This window comes from Uncinocarpus reesii, genomic scaffold (genome assembly GCF_000003515.1).
Source record: "Uncinocarpus reesii 1704 scaffold_2 genomic scaffold, whole genome shotgun sequence".
In the NCBI taxonomy this organism is placed as follows: domain Eukaryota; kingdom Fungi; phylum Ascomycota; class Eurotiomycetes; order Onygenales; family Onygenaceae; genus Uncinocarpus; species Uncinocarpus reesii.
Window position 1 is genome coordinate 4,642,475 of NW_003052499.1, and position 21,518 is coordinate 4,663,992.

Consider the following 21,518-nt stretch of genomic DNA (forward strand, 5'->3'; position numbering starts at 1 on the left):
CTATCTAGATAGCTGACTCTGGGCAGACTTCTGCACCCTTGGAATTTTAGCAGTTCCAACAAAACCAAAGCCCCAGATCCACGGTAGTAGTTGTTGATGACGGTGTTATGCCCAATTCAACTTTCACACTACATTCATATCAGTAACACAGAGATAGAGCTCACGTCTCGCAAACTGACTTGTCCCACTTCCACATTGTCACGGCCCAACTCCTAAGGCACATTCTAGAAGCCAAACGGCTGCCCCGGGCCAAAAGGCTAGAGTTCGAGGCCGCCAGACTTAGGACTATGCTCTCTCATAGAGTAAAGTTGCCAGTGCTGTTACGCGCCATCTACAAGCATCTCTTCTAGCTCAGAATACCGTGGAACCATTGCCCGAAGTCAAGATTATCATAATTTACCCTTTGCCAAATTTATTAATGTATCTATCCTCGAAATGACGCCGTGAGGCATACGTGAGCTCCTTAGCGGATAGAATTTGCTGTCCGCATTGTACGCAAATATGTTCAGTTAGTAATGTGCCGGTAAAATCTATGCTTGCGATTGCAGGAACTGTTGATATAGAGTAACAAGTTAACTGTATTTCTAAACTATGATAGGCGGCGTGGTGCAAGGCATGCAGGTGTGGGCGAGGGTCCCAGACGTATACATAGCTTGGGAGAAAGGTGTTATATCAACTAGTTAACTAGGCTGCAAATAGGGCCAGCGACTGCTTTCTCTAACTTTTTTTTTGCCATCCAGTGTGCAAATAATCTCTTTCGCACGAGCATGAACACGCTCGACAACTTTCACTAGTGCTGGGTCTTATCACACAGTGTCGCATAGCGAGACATTCATGGGCTTGTTTATCCAGGATTAATGTACCTCCGTCATAAGTCTTTGTCTAAGACTATGGGCCGAAATCAATGCACGGTTGCCGATGAGCCGCTCGATATCGTACATAATAGGTTCAGTTAGCCAATTGTCGAGGGCCCAAGCGGCGTTAGTCGTGTCCACGATGGTAGGGATGTATATGCACTTAACATAGCTTGGATTTGCCCGCATTGCTGCCGGGGGAAACGAGGGGACAAGGTGCAGCCTGGATGTCGTTACTCGATGACCCCGCGTCATGGCTTTCGCGGAGTAACTATTGTTTGCCCCTTTAGATATCATAACTTTCGAAATCCAAAATACCAAGACTCAAATCTATTGAATTTCTCTTGCTGCACCACGCAAAAGGAAAGGGTTGATTGAAACGCCACCAGTTCTAGGTATAGTTTCCAAGATGTGCGAAGCAGTTCAAGTGTCTGACTAAGTGTCCAATAAATTAGATACAGAAACCGACGCGGAAGGGGTATTGGATATTGCGCAAGATATTCAAGCCGTCATCCTAAAATGGCGGACAAGGACCCAAGAAATTCAGCGGAGGAGGAACCGAAGATTGAGGAGGCGACAGTCGGGGTCAAATCAACTGTAAAGAACCTACAGCTGCTCAGCAGCTCGGGTAAAGCAGCACAGGATCACCGGAAAGAGAACTGGGAGAAGAAAGGCACTAGGGCCGTTTTGGAAGCATTCGATAGAGCGTTCAGGGACAACGACAGCAACAACAGCAGCGGCCAGAGAAACGCGAAATAAGGGCGGTTGCCACAAGGGAACAGCACAGGCTGCTCTGGCATGGCAATCTTCATTCCTCGAAAGCCTGTCGCAAACGCAAGTCGTAATCTTGCTTGTCTTTTGTTTTTCTCATGCCAACCTCAATGAAGTCGGTTCTCCAATACCATGGCATTGTGGCTAGGAACTCATCGTGTTTCGGACACCTCTCGAGGAATCTGGGCTGGAGCTGTTTGTAGAAGATTGCAAACAGGCCCGTAGGGCTTCCAAGGGCGAGGGAATACCAGAAAGTTCCCCTGATCCAGCCCCGGTTTAAAACTGTCGATAGCCGAAGCTGATCATCATTTGCATGTTTCCTTTGACTAGATTTGCTAAGGAATTCTTCTTCTTCCATTGCTAAGATATCGACAAACTCTTGTCGCATCTTGTCGTATTCATCTGGCTCCTTTGCCATCCGATCAATTGCTTTGTTGGTGAACCAGAGGGGAAGCTGCACCATCTCTATTGGCTGAGAACATATCCACTCAAGATCTAAAAGACAAGTAATGTTCCAGTGTTCATCAACAAAGATATTGCTCTGGTTGAAATCCGTAAAGTTGAGGATGAATGGGCCCCGTCGAAGAGCTGGGTCAAAAAAAGATGACATTGTCACCCGCATGGCTGCTAGGGCTGCAGTCTGGCCGATGTAATCCTCGAGGTCAGTAATCGCATTTGGTTGGTGGATCACACGGTTGTCGTGGGCTCTGAGCATGTCCAGAATATATGACTCGACGGTCGAATAAGTAAAGTCACGAGGTATATCAGTAGGGATTTGTTCATTCTCGAGTTCATGGAGTTCGAGAGACAGCGGTCGGTTGGCTAGTTGCAAATACCCGTCATCGTCAATAACGAAAGAGCCAATGCGTGGTAGTTTAACATGCGTGATGCTCAACAGGATTCGAGAGAGACTACGGAAAAGGTTAGTGCGTAAGCAATCGTTGCTGCTTTGCTCTTCCCATGTTGCAGAGAGCATTCGACCAGTGGTTTCCTGGATATAGTCAATGAGGACGTATCCGATATCAAAGTGACCAGCCTTCGCTATACCGTGCGACGGCTGATGACGCAGATACCGCGAAGGGAGAGCACGGCCAAACCATGATAGAATCCGGCAGCGTAGCTTGAAGGTCCAGCGCTTCCACAGTGGAAGATAGTCGATCGCGGTAAACTATATGCCAGCTCAGATATCAGCACTAGTGATTTTTCCTTCCAACAGGCCCTGGCGATACATACGGTTTCTCCAGTGGACAATGCAAAGCCGTATAATTCTGGAATTGGGATTTCTGGAGCGTTTTGTTGCAGCCATGCATAGGTTCCGGATTCACATCGCACCTTCTCGTCGCCATTTCCCGGGCAATAGCTTTCCCCAACGCGATATGGGAGTGGGAGCCGGAGCATAAATTGCTTTTCCGTTTGTCCCTTTGCCAGGCGAAAGCGCGCCGGATTGGTGACGGTGACAGGTACACAGACATTGAAGCTCCCATGGAGCCATTGCTTCATATCAGCAATGCGACATGCCTTGACAGACGACAATCCTAGGTGATGCGCGACAATGGCCTGCATCCAACCTTGTTGTTGATGTAGCGAGGCAAAGAACTGGGTGCGTTGCTCTGGGTATGCCAGACGTTGCAGGATGTTGATTTCCTGGTCCTGTGCAGCAGAGTATGTGATCTCCCCCTTGAGCAAGCGACGCGTTGCCTTGCCCTCCATGGCAGCCCACAAGGTATATGAGTTTCGGTCCAGGCAGTACTCGATGTCTTGAACCTTTCACCTTGTGTCTAGGAGATGCTGCATACAGTGGCACCCTGAGGCCTAAAGGGAGTCTCGGCATGCCAAGAGCCACAAGAGGCGATATCTTAACTATGAGGCATCGAAGACAGCGAGGGAATCCCAGACGTAGTGGCCGTCGAACAAAAATTATGGACTTCATCAATAAATGTTCTGGATCCTGGGAAACTATTGTCAAAGTTGGTAACTAGCTAGCTAACGGGCTTCTCCTTTATCGTCCTCGCCCGAGCCGCTTCTAATATCCAATTTCCATCCTTCTCAATAACTAGTCCTCCTCGACGAGCAACACGCCGTATCTTCTTTGTGGCCCGTATTCTCTCTCCAGTCTCTGGGTTCCAAACCCAGCCTTCCTTGAGCCACATCCAAGTCAAAAAAGCACGCAGCTCCTTATCCCGAGGCAGCACAGACTTCCATTCTGGCGTAAATCCGTCTTCGGCGTTTGCTCCATTCCAATCAGTAGCCACTCCTCGGAGCACATCGCGACAGAATATCCTCCAGCTATCAATCGCGTAGGCACCGATGCCTGGAAGATGCGCGACCTCCCCAGGCCACGCGTGTATCTTCGCCGTCAATGCATTCGCCCGGCTTTATATCCAAACCATCAGATTTATCCGGGTAATGCAATTTTCTAAATCGCCTATCCTTGCTCAGCGGAGAAACCCATCCATAGCTTTGCGATTGCAATGCATTTGTTGGGCACGCGCGTTCTGAAACCCCAGTTTCCGAATTATGGACACCAACTCGTCGACCTCCGCATCGGCCAGCGACTCAATAGTAGGGTATTTTTCAAGCACGCTGTATAGTACTGGGATGGCTACCTCGCCTCTGGTGCGGTTGAGGAAGATGGTCGCGATAAGGAGGCGAAAGGGGTCATTAGCGAGGCTCTCCTGGATCAAACCGAATGACGGGGCTGAGATGGGCGGAAATGGGAGGCAAGATGCAACATCAGGCCGTTTCCGCGGGAAATAGGGTGAGTTGTTTTGGCCTTTTGCCATCCATTAGGCTCTTCTGCGTGGCATCTGGTAAGAAGATAGAGAATCAAAGGCAGAGCAGAGCTTGAACTGGAAACGGAGATCTGGATTTTCCCGTTCCCGACCACTAAACCGTCCACCATCTCAATATCAGCAGCACGGTCATTAATCATTGGCAAAAGAACGAGTTGCCTTTCAATCATTAGGATGATATTGTGTACAGGATCCGCAACGCATCTAACAGAACCTTCTTCGCAGTACGATTTACAGCTTCTTGCCCAGAACCCGCATCCTTCCCACCCGAACCCTCCTCACAATCACTGTCATGAGGATGACACAAACTGAGATACCAAGAAGCACTGCCCAAAATATCCAAAAATTGTTTGCTACTTCAAGCCGCGGTGGTGATGATGCTGTGTTGAGGCCAAAAAATTGCGATCCAAAAACCGTCTGCAGTTGCCACAACTAGTTAGCGACAGAAGATGACAATAGAGAAGAAACGAAATATCATACACCAACTGTTGCAACCGGCAAGAAAATTAGGGTTACGGTTGCCAAAATATCCATTCTCAGGCTATCCTGAAGCATGAGCTTGCTATCGCGCTGAATGACCAAGTTGAACGACTGGTTTGCCGCAGAGTTTAGCAGTGGCCCAAGGCGGCTTTTCAGTCGGTTCTTTCAAGGGAACTACGGGCTCTTACTAGATTTATAGAGTTGTTTATCCTCTTTTCCAGACTTGCAACTCTTAACCGGGTTGACTTGAATAGCCCCCGGTTATGTCTCAGCTTGTTCTTTGTGGTCCAGCATTGCTGGCCGTCCGTATGATAATCTTGACGACCAAGTTTGGGCGCCTGTGGAGCTTGAAGATGGTCAAAATATTGCTCGTGCTGCAGCGCAAGATCTGCATGTGTAAGGTCCATGGCATCAAAACTTTCACTGAGGTACATGCAATACTTGGCCAAATTATGAAGGCTCACAAAGTCGAACGTGCTATCATCATGCAGCCGTCGTCTAGTCCATGCCGTGCTTTTGGCCGAATTTAGAATACCCTAAGTGCCGGTCAACTTCTCAGCGCTGCCCGAAATATTCTAGGATCTGCGTCTCTCACACCTCTTCAACTCCCCTAAATCTATCTGCCAGGTTCCATGCTTGCGCATCCATTTGCCTGTATAATTCGTCTAGGACAATCAGCCATATTTGGAAAGGATGCTCAACCGCTTGAGTCCAAGTATCACTAGCGGCTTGTTTCCGGAAACGCTCCATGACCGTAAACGGTGCACCGAAACATATCAATGTCACGGATCCGGAGGAGGAAGAAGAAGAAGAAGCAGAAGAAGCGCGATTTTCAATTTCGGGCTCTCGAGGTGCGTTTCTAGGAGCCGGATCCCAACGTAAAACGTAGGCACTACGCAGCCACGAGAGCCTTGAGGATTGGTCACCAAGGAGACTCTGTGGAACTGCAGATGGAGAATCAGGCATTCTTCTAACCCATTTAAGTCCGCTGGGGATAGATCTGCAGAGGGTATGGATCCAAGATACTACAGCCAATATTAGTCAAGCTTGACCAAACAAATGATAAAGCTGGATCCGCGGGCAACGAGTTGATTTCCTGGAACAAATAGCGTGGAAGACTGTACCATAGCTGCCCTCGGGCGATACATATGAGCCACTGCTTTGAGTAACTTCGTGTAGGCGCTCAACAATGAAGTCCGGTGGAATGCCATAGTGCTCGAAAAGGGGCTGGAGACCTCCGCTTAACTCTGGCAGATCAAGAGGCAGAAATCTACCGTAGACTGGTCAGTACTAGATCCGCTCTGCCAGACAGATCTCCGCGAGCCCTGACATTACCCGTAGCCGGGGTTGTGAGTGGTTTATAATGGCACTGATGGGAGAATGTGATGGGATTTCGGAATCCCCCAACTCTAGACGAAATTTAATTCAGTTTCAAGCCATAGAATGTGAATCAAATACAATGGACTGGAAAGAAGACAAACTTGCAGGCCAGTCTAGATGGGTGATTAATCGTTCATCGCCCGTAGATTCCTTTTTCTCAGCGAAGAAAGCGGGATATTGAGGTTCACCGTGCAAAAAGGACGCCATTTTCTGAGATGGTTAACCAACGAGCTGTCAATTCCTAATTGTATAGGCAACGACGCTATCGACTGATATCCTTGGGCATACTTAGCATCTGACAGGCAAGAAGCGAACGGTCGTGGTCTCTCAGACGTTTTCGTGTTCGTTTCGGCCTTCCCCATGATTCCCATGCAATCCGTCTTCCCAGCCTCGTCCCTTTGCCGCAGTCCAAAGCTCCTAAACCATTTCGATTCAGCACACGGATATACCATTCGTTTCCATTTGCTGTATCTGCAAGGTTCTGTGTCGTGGACTTTCAAGCAGAACTCAATTCGGTTTGCTGGTTTTGTTACAAAGTAGTCCGCTTCGCAAAGATACTGCGGTCACAACGGCTCTGTGAAGCCAGGAATATTGATTTGCGCTCTCATTGAATCTCAAGAGAGCATGTACCGAAGCTCTAGAGGTCGATGGACATATTCCGGCCTGTTGTAGGCTTCGAACTGCTTGTTTTACCCACTATTGAAGGATCTGTCAACATTCGGATTCCGCGATAGCGTATGCCGTTCCTGGTCCGGCTCGAGGTTATCAAGAAGCCTATATGCTGATAACCTTCATTTGTTTTCCGGTTGTTTTTTCAAACCTCAGGCCAAGATGACCTCATCGCTCGTCCCGGCTGACTTTCGTAGTAAATATGCCTCTGCTAGGATGCTACCCTGCATTTCTCCGAATATAGCGCTGCGTCTTTCTTAAACGGCTAAAGGTACTGTGCGTCTTATCTCATCGGTATGAAGGCGAAGCACGCTGCATTGGTGGCCTTTTTGGCCGTCGGGTCCTACGCTCTGAATCTCTCAGAGACCATATCTGATATTCCCCAGCTCTCGAATATGTCAGTCTACATATCCCAGAACTCATCCCTTCAATCTATGTTTGATACTCCGGACAACATCACTATCCTTGCGCCTGATAATGCTGCGTTTGGGAATCTAGTTCGCGTGGAACCCAACGGATCCGTTCCTTTGGGAAATATGTCTTTGATCAGTGGAATTTTGCAATATCACATTTTCAAGGGGGCATATAAAGCGAACGACTTCACGAGCAAGAGCAAATTTATATCTAGCTTTCTAAATGATACCACTTTTACCAATGTCACCACTGGACAAGTTGTACGAGCCGTCCAAGAAAACAATACGGTTCATTGCATCAGTGGCCTCAACGATGACGCGCAATTCGTTAACCAGGTATGATATCGCAGCAATTCGGTAGCAGCCACCGCTGACACTTGCTGCACACAGAGCCGGACTTTTGACCATGGAATACTTCACATCATCAACCAAGTTTTGACGCTCCCGCAAACAGTGACATATACTGCACTTTTAGCCAATTTGGGCAGCTTCGTGGGTGCAATAAACAAAGGCAATAACATCGACACCGTTAATCTACCGAAGGATGCCACGGTCTTTATCCCGAACAACGAGGGTTTTAGGCGAGTAGGCTCGATCTTCTCCAACATGTCGTCCGATGATATAGCCCGTATTATGAGCTATCATGTCGTAAAAGACAAGATAGTTTATTCTGTGGATATGACAAACCAGTCATTATCCACGGAGGCAGGCGAAGACCTCCATCTGTCGGTTATCAATGGCTCCGCGTTCGTGAATTCCGCTAAAATCGTCTCAACGGATCTACTAGTGAACAATGGGGTTGCCCACGTTATATCAGAGTATGCTTATCCTCGCAACCATCAAACTTGCACGACTAATCCATGCTATCTGCAGTGTTTTGAATCCCGATAACACAACGGCGAAACCTGAACCAAAGGCTAATGAACAGCCAGTTGCGTTCGGTGGCGCCTCGTCGGTGACCACTGATCCCTTGACTAGCGGTATCTCGAGTCCAACTTCGACTATATCTTTGGAACCGGCAACTCCTATTGGCGCCATTACAACAACTACATCGCCAACGACAACAAGTTCAAGTACAACTAGTTCGAGCACGACCAGCACCACAAGCCCAACGACGTCACCCACGAGGGGCGCTGCGCCGATAGAGACAGCTAACGTGGGTGTCGCAGCCATACTAGGAATTGGTGCAGCAATTATTAATGTTTAATTTCTATTTACCATGGAGTTTTTGATGGCTTGGGCGCTTCTCATTTTGCGTGACCTGGTACGCTGGGGCTCCAACTGACTTTATATGTACTGGCTGGGACGGCTCTCAGAAAACCCGGAGTTTGTTGTTTTCAACTCTTAATACTGTAACTAACTATAACTAATGTAAATAGCCCTAACTAATGATAATGACGGAGTTTGACAAGTGTTTCCTTCGCGATTCATCTCGCGAAATCGAGCGACGTCAGATGAGGCTCAAGTAAGCATATTTTCTGAAAGGCTAAAAACATTCCAGAATGTTCCAGATCGGGCCGAGTGGTGTAGTTGGTTATCACGTTTCGTTAACACCGAAAAGGTCCTGAGTTCGAGTCTCAGCTTGGTCAGAATATCTTTTTGCAGCAAGACACGTTATTTGATCTTTTTTTTAAGATGGAGATTGCATTGCTAATTACTTTGTTGGTGTCTTTGCAAATGTGCTGCTGCATATATACGTTTCTTCATATTTTTGTACCGTAACATGTTCATAACCCAACCCGCTCAGGCTAAATTCATACTCAACTCAAAACGTAGAAACGCCAATCTATACGGAGTATAAAGCCGCTTGCACCCAAAAAAAAAAAAAAAAGGCATGTAAATTGCGTGACGTTTAAATAGCCAGTCCACCAGAGTTACGCTGCCGGGGTTCACCCGCGGCCTCAAAGGTACCGTTGGGCAACACCCTGATAGACTGCACCGTGCTCGCCGCCAGCTCCACCCACGTAATATTGTGCTTGCGATCCTGCAAGAAGGCCAGCGTGGAGTTGTCAAACGAGTACTCAACCTCGATCTCGTCGGGGACGAGCTGGTCATGGAAGCGCGGTTCGGCCAGGGCTTGTGGCGCGGTCATGTGGCGATCGAGAACGTTGACGATGCTGTGAAGCGTGGACGTGATGATGGTCGAGCCGCCGGCGGCGCCGGTGACAAAGTACACGGTCCCGTTGGGGTGGGTGATGATGGTTGGGCAGATCGACGAGAGTGGACGTTTGCCTGGGCGAACGTAGTTGGACGGGGAGGGACGATAGCCAAAAGCGTTGTCCGTGCCGGGGATGGAGAAGTCATTCATTTCATTGTTCATGATGATTCCGGTTTCAGGAACCATGAGTTTACTGCCAAAGTAAAGATTGACGGTTGTTGTAAAGGAGATAGCAAGCCCCGTACGGTCGATTGCGGACATGTGGGAGGTCCCAGGGCTGTTGAGGGACCAAATAGTCAGTTTATGCTCTCACCCTGCCTTTTTTGAAAAGGTGAACTTACGTTTCAAGGCTTTCAAAGCCAGATGGGTCATATGCCGCGATCCCTTGAGTGTGCTCATCCGAGATATTAGCCCGAATCTTCGCGGAGACTGATTTATTGAGGATCTTGTCCTGGAATTCGTCAAGGCCATCCACAAAGAGAGGATCTCCCATGTGTGTTCTCTGCACAACGATCAGAACAAGCTAACACTGAAATACCGCTTGAGAAAGCAAACTAACCTGGCCGTACGCGAATCTGATAGCCTCATCCAAGCGGTGAGTGCTCAGATTCACATTACCCTGTGCGAAGAAATCATCGTAACCTTCGACGATGTTCAAAGCACTCAGAAGAATGGATCCACTAGATGGAGCCGATGTACTCGTGACCTTGAATCCTCTGTAGTCAATCTGCGCGGTATCTCTAACGGCAACCGTATAGTTCTTCAAATCGTCCAAGGTCATGGTGCCATTCTGCGCCTGGAGGGCATTGATCATGGTCTCTGCGATTGCGCCGGAATAGAATGCGTCCGCTCCGTTCATTGCAATTGTCTCCAGGGTATTAGCGTATCGTCTTCGCGTGATAATGTCCCCAAGCCCGAGCCGGGTGCCGTTCGGAGCAAAATCCAATGCCCACGTAGGGTTGTTGGTCAGGAAATCCTCTTTTCCTTTAGTTGCGGAGTCCATGTAACGAACTAGATCCTCGGTGACTGGGAATCCATAACGCGCAATTTGAATGGCGGGTTGCATGACTGTGTGCCATGGAAGCAGGCCATATTTCTTGTGGAGATATTCGAGTCCTCGAACTTCGCCAGGGACACCACTAAGCAGAGTAGGTGAGCTCCGCAATTTGACATAGGGATACAGGGCCATTAAGGAATATATGCATACCTTGCTAAGCCACCCAGAACCGAAGCATCACTATTATTCTTGTACATGTCTTGGAATGCTGCAGCCGGGGCAGTTTCGCGGAAATCGATGAATTCATGCGTGTTATTGGGAGCTCGGATCAGCATGAAACCGCCGCCGCCAATGCCGCTATGGTACATTCCTATGGGTAAAAGGTCAGCGCCCAGATTGGCCCTGGAGGGGAGGGATTGGCTACATACCAACTACGCCGACACAGAAGACTGTGGCTACAAGCTACGGTGACGGAACCATCTTGCATCAGTATTCATCCCGCAGAAGAAAGTCAAGCACCCCAGTACATGAACAGCTCCAGAAACAACGTAGTTTCTTCTGGGCGCCGGAAAGTAAGCCAAAACTCACAGAATCGGCAGCATTTCCACCCAATTTCAGCATATCAAGCCCAAAACCACTGCAAATCGAGCTCTCACTAGCCACTGCGCCCAGCCGATCATCCTGCTTTGCCCAGGCATCAGGTTCCTGGCCAGACCCAGGCCTGCCATTGCCGGGGGTTGCCCATGAATAAGGTGTTTCCCATCTAATCGGCGTTGCGCCCGAGAGATTGGCGAATGAAGAGAAGATATAAAAGCCAACGCAGACGACGAAGACGGCGGGAGAAACCATGATGAGCACACCGCGTACCATGGCAAGAAAGAGAGGGGAAAAGCCTCTCGGCCTTTCGCGCGGGCGGCCTGCGATTAAATAACTACCGGGGAGGGTTGTGTCACTCGATCCTGCTTCCCGGGTAACGTCGTTCAGGTTACGGGGATTTTGCTGATCGCGGTGCTGGGCCGTCGGGTCCTGGGGTGGTACTTGGGGAGCAGATATGGGGAAAACGCAGCTAAAATCTGGACACGATGGATCACCGTTACATCAACTAGTTAGCTCTGCGCAGCTCGAATCGTCTCGCAGTCGGGATCTTTTGCAGCAGAGGGCCTTGTCGAGACAACCGGCACTCGGGGTCAACAGCACATCGCGGTCGTCGAGAGGAAAAGCGTCGAACAATCTTCACAGCAGAAAACCCCCTGCGATAGTTAGCTATTGACTCACCAGCCCAACCTGAAGAATCTCACGTCAAAAAGCACAAATCCCATCAGCTCGTCTGTCTGGTCGTTACGTAAAGGCCAACCGCCGGCTGGCGCGGATTCAAGCTCAAGCTTCGCAAAAGCAAAAAGTTAAGCCGGCCGCATCTCCAACCGCGCTGCTTCGGCGATTCTCACCCTCTGCTCGGTGAGTTGCAGCCAGCAGATCTGGTGTCCAAACGGGGTCAAAGACTGCTTAAGCCGTTCAGGCTCCTCATCCCTGTGCTTGCAAGTTCCCCGGATCATCCTTGCAGAAACATCGATTCTATCGCCAGCACCCCGACTCCGATTGCAGTCCGCCAGGGACCCCTTCCACTGACGCCAGTGAGCTTTTGAGATTTCGCAGCCCTTCATGCACACTGCTTTTGCTGGTCAAGTGATCGCGTTTGCACCCTGGCGTTCAAAATGCATGCACAGGGCAGCACCGGAGACAGATGTAACTAATGGGCCACGGTGGAAAATGGCCATGACCCCAGTCTATTCAAAGCTCCCTCTTGACCCCGCAAATAAGGACTCTCAGCTAGTCAATCTGGCGCTCTTGCTCGTATTCCAAGAACTCGGATGGAGACAGTGGTCTTTGTTGGCGAGAAACAATGTGAGAAACGCGACACTGCATTCTGTCAAGATGAGTATTGGGCCAGAACGGAGGGAATGATATTACTTGAACACTGTTTTGAGGGAGCAGCGCAAGTGAAGAGCATCATGCAGCTACTTGTCCTACTACGGCTCGACCTCAAGGGCTATGATGAGCCTACAGAATATCTGAGCGAACCTGTTGAAATGTCAGGGCATTTCCTTTTATGTATTCACTAAGTACTATTTAGCATTTTGTGTCGCCTGGATTATTCATTTCGCCACAGGTTCTCCGGTCTCGATGATATGCGGTTCGCTCTCCCCTTCAAGGCTCCTGTCCCACGGCTGCTCTTCGATATCAGATGGGCCCTCCTTGTCTCTTTTCCCTTCTTCTTGCTCTTTCTCTTCCTTTTCGATCTCTTCCTCCCAGTCATCAACCACTTCTTCAAGCTCAACAGGCGCCGGTTTCTTCAAACCATCAGAGGAAGAAGGACGAGAGTTTGAAGTACCCATTTCCTTTCCCCTCCCAACTCCACTCTTTAAGATAAGACTGCCAAATCTTCCACTGCCAAACGAGGAACCGCCAATTCTCGATTGCGACGTGGGCGCGGCCGGCACAGCCTTTGGAGCGTCATTGTCGATCCACCATTGGGGCTTCTTCTTGGAAGCTACCTTTGACCAGCCATGTTCGTCTCGTCGCTCCGTAGCGGCCCATCCCGTACCCTCCTCCTCTGCTTCACGCCTTGCCTTCTCAGCGGCTGCTCTCTTTGCTTCTTTTTCCTTCATGCGGTCACGATCTCGTAGCTTGATGCATTCACTAATGCTTAAACCTCGAATACCTATCTTAGGCTGGCCAGTAGCTGCAACACCCGGTGATTGCCAGCCTGGCGGTTTATACGCCAGGACGTGCCGAACCGGCTCGGGGTCAAAACTTTCCGATTCAAACCCCCAGTCTGCCGCAAGAGAGTGGATAAAAGCACGGAGTTGAGAGCGGCATGGCGGAAAACGGGTTGATTTTTGCGTCGTCTGTGTTGCAAGTGAATGAAAAGTTGCTTCATACCCTTGAAGAGTGGCCAATGTCGACGAAGAAGATGCTTGAATGTACAGATCAAGCGTTTCGTCAGAGTATGGTATAGGATTCGAATCTTGCACACCTGCACTGACGGTCGTTGTTGGATCAATATCAACGTTTAAAGCGGAAGCCAAACCGCGATTGCGTTGTAATCTTGCACATTCATCATCACATTTCAGCTTCTCATCTGGCGATCTTGGTTTCTCACGAGTGGCGTTGCATCTCTTTTCTTCCGCCATTCGCCCGCATGCGCAGGTAATGGTGACACGAGATTGGCATAGAGTCGACTCAGAACACGGAAATGGAGCATGACAACGTTCTGTACAAGAATGTCCACATGACTTGAGGCGCTTTCCACATGGTTTTTGGCAGGGTACTTTCGAATCCGCGCAATCTCCTGGTCGATGGCAATACTTCCCACAAATATGCGCACCGCATTTTGAAGGTTTAGAACACGTAAAGGCACATTGGATGTTTGGCTGTGAGCAAGGTTGCTTCGACGATGTTCGTCCACAAAGACACTTCTTTTCCACCAAAAACGGACACTTTGGGCAATTTTCATCGTCCATGTGACAGCCGTGGGGCGTTTGTGGATGTCCGCACGGTTTAGGTCGCTCGCAGTTGAAATGGCATGTTGGAGCACTAGTCCCGCAGGGGAGCGGAGGGTGAAGTACTGTTCTGCCGCAATGACATGACACTTCTTCGAAAATAGCTTCGGGGCACGTTTTGCAGACGCCCTTATGACATAATTCCTGACAATGATGTCTAGAGCACTTCAAAGTCCTATCGCAAACCCGTGTGCATATATGCTCCGCCTCAATGTCGTCGGATGTGTGTTGAGGGCGAAGAGAGAATGGCTTCAGCTTCCGCTTAGCAGCTTGTCGTTCTATCGACAGGCGCTCACCTGGACAGCATCGTTCACCACATGTGTGTCGACCACAGTTCATGGTCGCTTTGCAGATGCGCAAGCATACAGGAGGGCTATCAAATCCCTGATGACAGAAAGATCTCAATGCTGTTCGCCCACATCGACATTTAATATCAACAGTAAGAAAACACGGCGGGCATGGCCCGTCATGACACACCTTTGGGCAGGTATGTTTACATTTCAGGGTTTTGCCGCAAGGTTTCCCGCAGGTGGGAATCGGGTCGTCGCACGAGGTCCGTGTTTTGATTCCGAGTAGTGAGGAAAGGAGAGATTTTCCACACTGACAATGCCGAACCACATCCGGAGAAGTAGGACAGTGCGGCACTGCTCGAGTCTGAGGATGACACGACTGTCCACAATGATGCTTACCACAGTCATATAGACGATCGCATATAGTTCCACAGCTAAATGAACCCATCCAGGTCGAATCCTCCCCAGCAACTTCTCCCAGTTCAGTTCCACGTTCACTTTGCTTCTCCATTCCTTTTTCGTGACATCGTATCTTCTTGGTCGCATTCCCGCAATAGCACTTGGCATCAACTACCTCGTCACATGCACCACAAAGACCTTCATGACAAGGCCGTGGGCACGTGTGGTGCAGGCAGGGAAGCAGCTCACCACATATCTCCATACAGCTCCAACCTTTCTCATAATTTGTATCCACGCATCTTTTCGTAGATTCGTGGCGTCCGCAAAAACATGTTTGGGTTGGTCCCATTGCCTGACAAGGGGCACATGGTCCAGCATGACAAACCGAATTACACGGGTGTGGACATCCATTCCGAGACTTGGAGCATGTTTGGCCACAAGAATGTGGTGGTAAGCCAGGTAATGGTCGCGGATCGATCTCCTTTTCGCACCAGCAACTATAAGTAGACGGCATAATCTCTTGTGGCAAGTTGCACCCAGGACACCTCCACTGTCGAGGAAGCGGTTCAAAATCTTCTTGTTCACCCCCTCTTGGGCGCTCCATTGCCGACCCTTCATTATTCGACCACTTCTTTATACAACTCAGGTGAAACACGGTCCAACAGCACTTGCACGACCATACTTTCGACCTCCGCCCCAATTCAGACGTGCAAATCGGGCATTCATAAAATCCATTCTGAATATCCTCGTGCGTACGAGTTGCGATATCACTAGCACTAGACTTCGTTTTTGGGGCTTTCGATGGCTTTGGTCTAAGTTGCGGTGCAGTACACGAAGGAGCACCAGGCACGAACTCTGGCGCGTCGGCTCGTAAAGACACGGTCTCATCTCCAGTGCTGCCAGTTATCCTCTGCGTCGAATTGTCGTGCGATTGTTCAGACGTATCAGGTCTTGTTAATTGCCCAGCAAACCGTCTTCCGGTACCAGTTCCTATCCGCGTAGCATTTGTATGTTGTGCTGTCCTTCCACCTCTGTCACCTGCACGCCCAGCTCGACCTCTAGGTCTCAGCGAACGGTCCGAACTCTGATGTTCAACGATTGCGCTTGCCCCTCGCCGATCGTTCCCACCATGACTAGCACGACCACCACGGTTTCTGCCTCTTCCACGATGTCGTCTACCGCCTCTGTTCGTCTCATTCGCTTCGCTTGCTCTTGAAGCCTCTCTGGGATGTGGCTGTGAAATCTGTGGAGTCTCCAGAGCTGGAGCAGCCATTGTAGCTGGGTGTTGTGAAGAAGTTGCCCTGTGTCGTTCCGTCTTGGTCGATTGTTCGAATCTGGTGGGCCAAATAATGAACGACGTGATCCTTTGAGAAATCAAAAGGTGCACCCAAGGCTTTTGTGCAAATCTCGGTGGGGTTTCAGTCGAGCTATGAAATGCTCTCGAGGCTTCAAAAAAACAGCCTCTATAAAACGGAGAAGAAAAAGATGCAGCAAACAAAATCACACCGCGAAATGCACAAAGGGTATAGAGCTTTGTCTTATCAAGGAAAACGTAAATGAGTGGAATTGGCAGCTGCTGGATGATATATCAAGAGTGAAGAAGGCAGCCACCGGCAAAAATTCTGCTGAGTCATCAAGAAGTGGCGTCAATAAACTTTTTGAAGTCAGATGCCAAGACATGAATAAAGTTGATGAGTCATTGTGAGTCACATGCAGCTTGGCATGTTTGTGCTGTTTGGTCTACCACTCAGCATATGGAAGCAGAGATACAATTCAAGGAATCAAAGAGTTTCTTATATTGAAATCATATGTGTGCTCCGAAAGAGGCCATTTTTGAGATAAAATTAAATAGGCACCTCAGGTTAAAGGAGCCCATCTTAGCAAGTTTGAGCCGGATTTCAAAAACGGTTATATGCTCCACACACCGGCGCAACGAATGCAAGAAAGAATATAGCTAAACGATATGACAGAATCCAAAAAGGGCAACCAAGGATAGACCGGCCGAAATGCAGGGTCCTGATATTGCTCCATAATCATGCATCAGGCTGTAGGAAAACCACGACCTCCCCCCTATCATTTTTCCTCAACCTCAGCATCCTCCACAATTCCTGCTCTTCCTCATCTTTCTTCTCTTTGTCAGCGCCCTGGTTCCTTCGTCGTCCTCGTCCTCGCTCCCTCCCGTCCTTGGGTTCTCGTTCTTCTGAGCCCACCGACAAATTTTGGTCACGGTGGAACCGCTTCAGGATCTTGTGGATAGAGCAGCCCCGTTCACTGTCAGGTCCCTTGTTGACAAGTGACAAAAATAGATTCGCCTTTTCACGCTTAAGGGGTTCGAGTTCGCCCGAGTAGTTTTGGCCTTGCTTGTAGACGACAAGCTGGGCCGCTGGGTCACCGGCTTTGGAACTAGCCCCCGTCTCGGAGTCTCCGTTTGGGTTGTATTCGATCGCTTTAATTTCTCGAGGCCGTTCATCATCATAATCGTCCCAATCAGCGTCGTCACCATTTGCAGCGGGAGAGCCGCTGGCCTTACGCTTTGATTTGGATGGTTTCACCATGTCCGGCTGCCGTACACGGTGCCGTTTTTGTTTCCGGGTGTGAATAGCCTGCTCCTTTTCGGCGTCCGGTGACGTTCTTCGACGGGTGCGAAGAAGAGCTTTCATTGTCGGGTCATTACTAACGCCCGCAACTGTGGTGGTGCCACTTCCTCCACCCAGTATTTCCATAAGCTTACCTGTACGACCTTTGACAGAGATGCCGAGTCCATTATCCCCATTTTGATCCTTATTAGCCCGGCGGGTTCGCTTGATCGGTGAAACTGGGTGAGGATAAACCTCGCCAGCTTGATGATCGCTCCTGTAATCGAGGGAATCCGGGGAATCAGAATATCGCATTAGCTGGCTCAAGCCTCCAGTAAGTCCTGAATGGTTCAGGGCTGGGGTTGGGGCATTGACGACCATGCTCGAGGGAGCGTCCATCATTGCAACGTCATCTACATATTTGGTCTGGTTTGCAGGGGTTACCAGATGCTCTGGATTGGTCCGCTTCCTCTTCTTCTCACTATTTGTTCGATTAAGTTCAAGTGAAGGAGGATGATCCCGCCGGGAGCGGTTTCTCATCCGATGACCAGGCGTCATAAACTCCATGGATACATTCGACGGTTGGTCATATAACGCCGGAGGAATTGGGCCCGCGCCGTACGAGAAGCCGTTCTCCTCGTACGCAACATCATAGATAGATTCGTCATCCTCTCGGCCATCTGAAATGCGCGCAAGCTCCTTGGGTGCATCGAAAAGCTTGGGGGCATCCGAGACCATCTTCATTTGCTCCCTTGTGCCCCCCAAAGAGACCTTGGACGCGTTTGCACCATCTGGAACAAGATATTCAAACACATTCACCGCCTTATCTTCCTTCCGCGTAGAAGTTCCCTGAGTTGTGGACGTCGCAGGAGGAGGGCTTGGAGCGGGAGGAGGGAAGTCACGGCCAGGGCGAACGTCGTCGACATCTGAAGCATCCTCGACGTAAGGGTTACGGGGTTGTTTTTCAGCTACGTTGCCGGCAATGGTAACGGTCTTTTTGCGCTTCTGACCCTTGGGGGGCTTTTCCTTGTATAAGGCACCCTGATACTTTTGGGCCTCGGACATACATGTCTGTCGGAAGACGGACGACCAACCAGGTCGCTATTCATTAGTCTTTTGCCCATGAAAAAGGTTGCAAAGTGTGAAACTGAATGATTTTCAATAATTTCAAAGTAACCATTGTTTTCACCAGAAGTCGTCCCAAAACTGCCCAATAACATCGAATGCGAGATGCAACGGTCGCGCACTCGCAAATCATGAGGGGCCCGAAGCCATGTAGGGCACACGAATCATCGAGCACTGCCATCCTAGCCGAAGCAGGAACCAGCATCCACCCATGCGCAAGCCGAACCGATGAGCCTTTGGCCCACAGTCCATTGGTTCCCGCACCCTGCAAGGCAACAAGGACGCGTGAAAGACAACAGGCGCGCAAAGAACCAGAGCCGCATGACGCGAGAAAAAGAACATTGTAGGCAGACATCCGACGTACCGTATGCGATCTGTATTCGGTGCCCTGGAAATGCACCATACAGTCGAGACAGGAAAAACTCGCACCACGACACTGGCCCCGGTGAGGATCAAGCTTCTTCTTGGTGAAGACATCACCACAAGCCTACAGATGAATGCCACGTTAGCTCGAATCCTTGCGCATTGGCGACTGAGCCTTGAAAGAAGTGGGTTGACTGCGACTTAACTCACCTCGCATTGAAAGGAGACCATGGTGACAGAGGCTCAGAGGGAATGGACACCCGAAAAACAGGGCGATTCCGCTGCGCTTGGGCTGCTTCAAGTGTTTGATGCGACGCAGTGGAGATGGAGGATCCCAGAAGGGGCTTGTCAATGGTCAGAGAGCAATAATGTCGGTGAGTGAGAGAGTGAGCACGAGTAGATTAAAGTGTGAGGCGGGAGGGAAGAAAAATTAAGCTTGTCTCTGCCCGACAACACAGAAACCAGGGCGACCAAACACTGGAGACGAGGGAGTCGAGAAGCGGAGGGAGAGCAGATCTCGAAGACAGCACAGAAGTTTTAAAAACAAACAGGAATTCCCACAGCCTTTCTTCGCTCCTCGTCTTCTTTTTGTCTTTTTCCTCCCCTTGCTTGCCCCCGACTCTGCTTAGGCGCCCGTCCTGATCAACTCTCCAAGCCCTGCGCTAATCTTAGCAACATGGATGCCGCCCTGGAGCCTATCACGTCGCGAATTGAATGCCAGTCCTCGTATCGCCCGATTTCGTTTGGTCAACCGTCGCAGCAGTCCGGAAGAGTTTCAGCCTTGCTCCTCGAGTATTATATTGGTTGAGCGTGAAGATGATGGGCGTGAAGATTCCCATATCAACACACTTTTAAAACACGAGCGCAGCAGCTTCAAATACGACTACACCGCGCAAAGTGCCCTTCAGCAACGATGCTATATAACTACTTGGGATGGTGATCGCAAAGAGGCACAGGTGAATGCAATGAGTGGCTCTGGTCTGCTGACCCTTGTCTTCCAACCTTCTTCAAGCTTCATGTTTAGTTGCCTTTCGGTGTCCCAAGGCCTCGCAACCTGATGTCGGCGCCCTCTCACAGCTTCAGCAACTACGCCGGGTAATCTACCTTGAACATGCAGTGATTCCAGAAGATACTCTCGGTGCTCTGACTCCACTATCACCACCATCCCCAGACTATGATACCCCGACCATACCGCTTCGGTGCCGGGAGTTGGCAACCCACCCGGCCAGGGTCAGAAGACGCGTTGCCGTGTCGATGTCTGTCTGCAGGGGGTGTGTCGGGTTGGGTGGTTGGGCAGTCAAGACGCATGCACACAAACCCCCCTTGGGGTCGGTTTCGGGCCATTCATGCATCGAGAAAATCGCGGATTTGTCCAATCAAGCTGGGTGGAGAGGCGGACACACCCGCACAATCGAGACGCTCTCTGCACCTGAGGATTTGGGACCGAAGAAGCAAAAAAAAAAGAAGGGTTGGAAAAATGGAAAGGGTCATCGATCTGCCTGCTCATCGCGTGTATACTGGCACCTCTGCCCTTGGCAAATCAGAATGCGATGGCTCAGCTGATTTCGTTTTAGCATTATCAAACCAACTGTTGCTGCGGCCGCAGGCTAATCACCACCCATTCTTCTCGCTGCTCCCAGGCTGTTCCGATCTGAAGATGGGTTGAGTGTCTTGCTCCCTATGCAAAATATCTTCATCACATGTTGTCATGCGCCTGGGACAGGCTTGCGACCTCACCGCCATTCACGTCTCCTATCATAACAGCGGTAGACCGAAGAGCCCACCAATGTATGTCTGCTGTGAAGCATGACATCAAGAAAGTTGGATGCATGCGCCTTGCATAATGTACAGCTACTGGGGTATTTCGAGGGCGCGAACAGGGTTGAAACCATTCTGGCGGTTTTTGCAATCCAATACTACATACTCCGTACACACTTTACCACTCAAAGCGCTACAAGGAGGCCAAAACACGGTCTGGAACATTTCGAAATTCGTTCTAGTCTTTGGCGACGTCCGTGGAACTACTGCATTACTTGGTATCACAACAGATTGCTCTGCCGTCAATCCCGCGCCGGTTCATTTATTTACACCCGCTCAAGTCGTTGCCTTGTCAAGGACCGCGAAATTTCGCGCTAGTGCCGCCTGGCCGAGAAGCTACGAATTCGAAACACGAATAGAGCATGGAATATTGGGCCTCCATGCTTCATCTGTCCTTTGCCTTTGGCACAGAGTTACATGGAGAAGTGGCGCATTGAAAACTGTTTATTCGCCCTTAGCGGGGACGCAACCTTCAGGCAGCATCATCATCAATTGATGAAGGATATTTTCATTATAGTGCCGAGGACCAGTTAATATTTCCTTGCAATCCAACGCCGCTGGCAATTACCAATGGCGGCTTCTATGCCTAGCGTTTGTCGGGGGAGTTCAGCAGCCCAGACCGTAACGCGAATGATCCACGCCATCATTCTCAAAAGGTAAGAGCCAAAACCCGCTTACGCCACATATTCCCAAGACAAGGCCTTGCGTGGCGCTGTGCCAGGTGAAAATAAACCAATGGACCTGCAGAGGCCATATAGGGAAGAGTAATAGCGGTCCGTATCGTCTATAGAAAAAGATTGCGGGCTTTGTTAAAATGATTTTCTCGATGTAACACAATGCTAATATTCATTTATCCATTTGTTTGCCTAAAAC

At 49.7% G+C, this 21,518-nt stretch overlaps 7 protein-coding genes and 1 non-coding gene across 8 annotated transcripts; 3 read left to right on the forward strand and 5 right to left on the reverse strand.

Annotated features, from left to right (window-relative positions):
* Positions 1 to 1,662: 1,662 nt before the first annotated feature.
* On the reverse strand, positions 1,663 to 3,335 carry UREG_04532 (uncharacterized protein; the record flags this gene model as incomplete). Its single annotated transcript, XM_002544969.1, has 2 exons — positions 1,663 to 2,793; positions 2,859 to 3,335. The coding sequence occupies 2 exons, from the start codon at positions 3,333 to 3,335 to the stop codon at positions 1,663 to 1,665; spliced, it is 1,608 nt and encodes a 535-aa protein (XP_002545015.1).
* Positions 3,336 to 4,891: 1,556 nt separating this feature from the next.
* Positions 4,892 to 6,639, reverse strand: UREG_04533 (uncharacterized protein; the record flags this gene model as incomplete). The annotated part of the gene is made up of 5 exons (XM_002544970.1): positions 4,892 to 5,008; positions 5,086 to 5,433; positions 5,495 to 5,922; positions 6,022 to 6,167; positions 6,566 to 6,639. 5 exons carry the CDS (start codon positions 6,637 to 6,639, stop codon positions 4,892 to 4,894), a joined length of 1,113 nt encoding a protein of 370 aa, XP_002545016.1.
* A 603-nt stretch (positions 6,640 to 7,242) lies between these two features.
* Positions 7,243 to 8,566, forward strand: UREG_04534 (uncharacterized protein; the record flags this gene model as incomplete). Its single annotated transcript, XM_002544971.1, has 3 exons — positions 7,243 to 7,695; positions 7,750 to 8,177; positions 8,233 to 8,566. 3 exons carry the CDS (start codon positions 7,243 to 7,245, stop codon positions 8,564 to 8,566), a joined length of 1,215 nt encoding a protein of 404 aa, XP_002545017.1.
* Positions 8,567 to 8,874: 308 nt separating this feature from the next.
* UREG_08028 lies at positions 8,875 to 8,948 on the forward strand. The gene has a single exon. It is a non-coding gene; the product is annotated as a tRNA-Val (tRNA).
* Positions 8,949 to 9,211: 263 nt separating this feature from the next.
* Positions 9,212 to 10,882, reverse strand: UREG_04535 (gamma-glutamyltransferase; the record flags this gene model as incomplete). Its single annotated transcript, XM_002544972.1, has 4 exons — positions 9,212 to 9,794; positions 9,859 to 10,019; positions 10,077 to 10,656; positions 10,725 to 10,882. 4 exons carry the CDS (start codon positions 10,880 to 10,882, stop codon positions 9,212 to 9,214), a joined length of 1,482 nt encoding a protein of 493 aa, XP_002545018.1.
* A 1,785-nt stretch (positions 10,883 to 12,667) lies between these two features.
* Positions 12,668 to 16,036, reverse strand: UREG_04536 (uncharacterized protein; the record flags this gene model as incomplete). The annotated part of the gene is made up of 5 exons (XM_002544973.1): positions 12,668 to 13,785; positions 13,809 to 14,231; positions 14,625 to 14,934; positions 15,013 to 15,375; positions 15,446 to 16,036. 5 exons carry the CDS (start codon positions 16,034 to 16,036, stop codon positions 12,668 to 12,670), a joined length of 2,805 nt encoding a protein of 934 aa, XP_002545019.1.
* A 760-nt stretch (positions 16,037 to 16,796) lies between these two features.
* On the reverse strand, positions 16,797 to 19,058 carry UREG_04537 (uncharacterized protein; the record flags this gene model as incomplete). Its single annotated transcript, XM_002544974.1, has 4 exons — positions 16,797 to 18,440; positions 18,529 to 18,729; positions 18,829 to 18,951; positions 19,038 to 19,058. The coding sequence occupies 4 exons, from the start codon at positions 19,056 to 19,058 to the stop codon at positions 16,797 to 16,799; spliced, it is 1,989 nt and encodes a 662-aa protein (XP_002545020.1).
* A 1,477-nt stretch (positions 19,059 to 20,535) lies between these two features.
* UREG_04538 (uncharacterized protein) lies at positions 20,536 to 21,141 on the forward strand (the record flags this gene model as incomplete). Its single annotated transcript, XM_002544975.1, has 2 exons — positions 20,536 to 20,615; positions 20,679 to 21,141. The coding sequence occupies 2 exons, from the start codon at positions 20,536 to 20,538 to the stop codon at positions 21,139 to 21,141; spliced, it is 543 nt and encodes a 180-aa protein (XP_002545021.1).
* Positions 21,142 to 21,518: the final 377 nt, after the last annotated feature.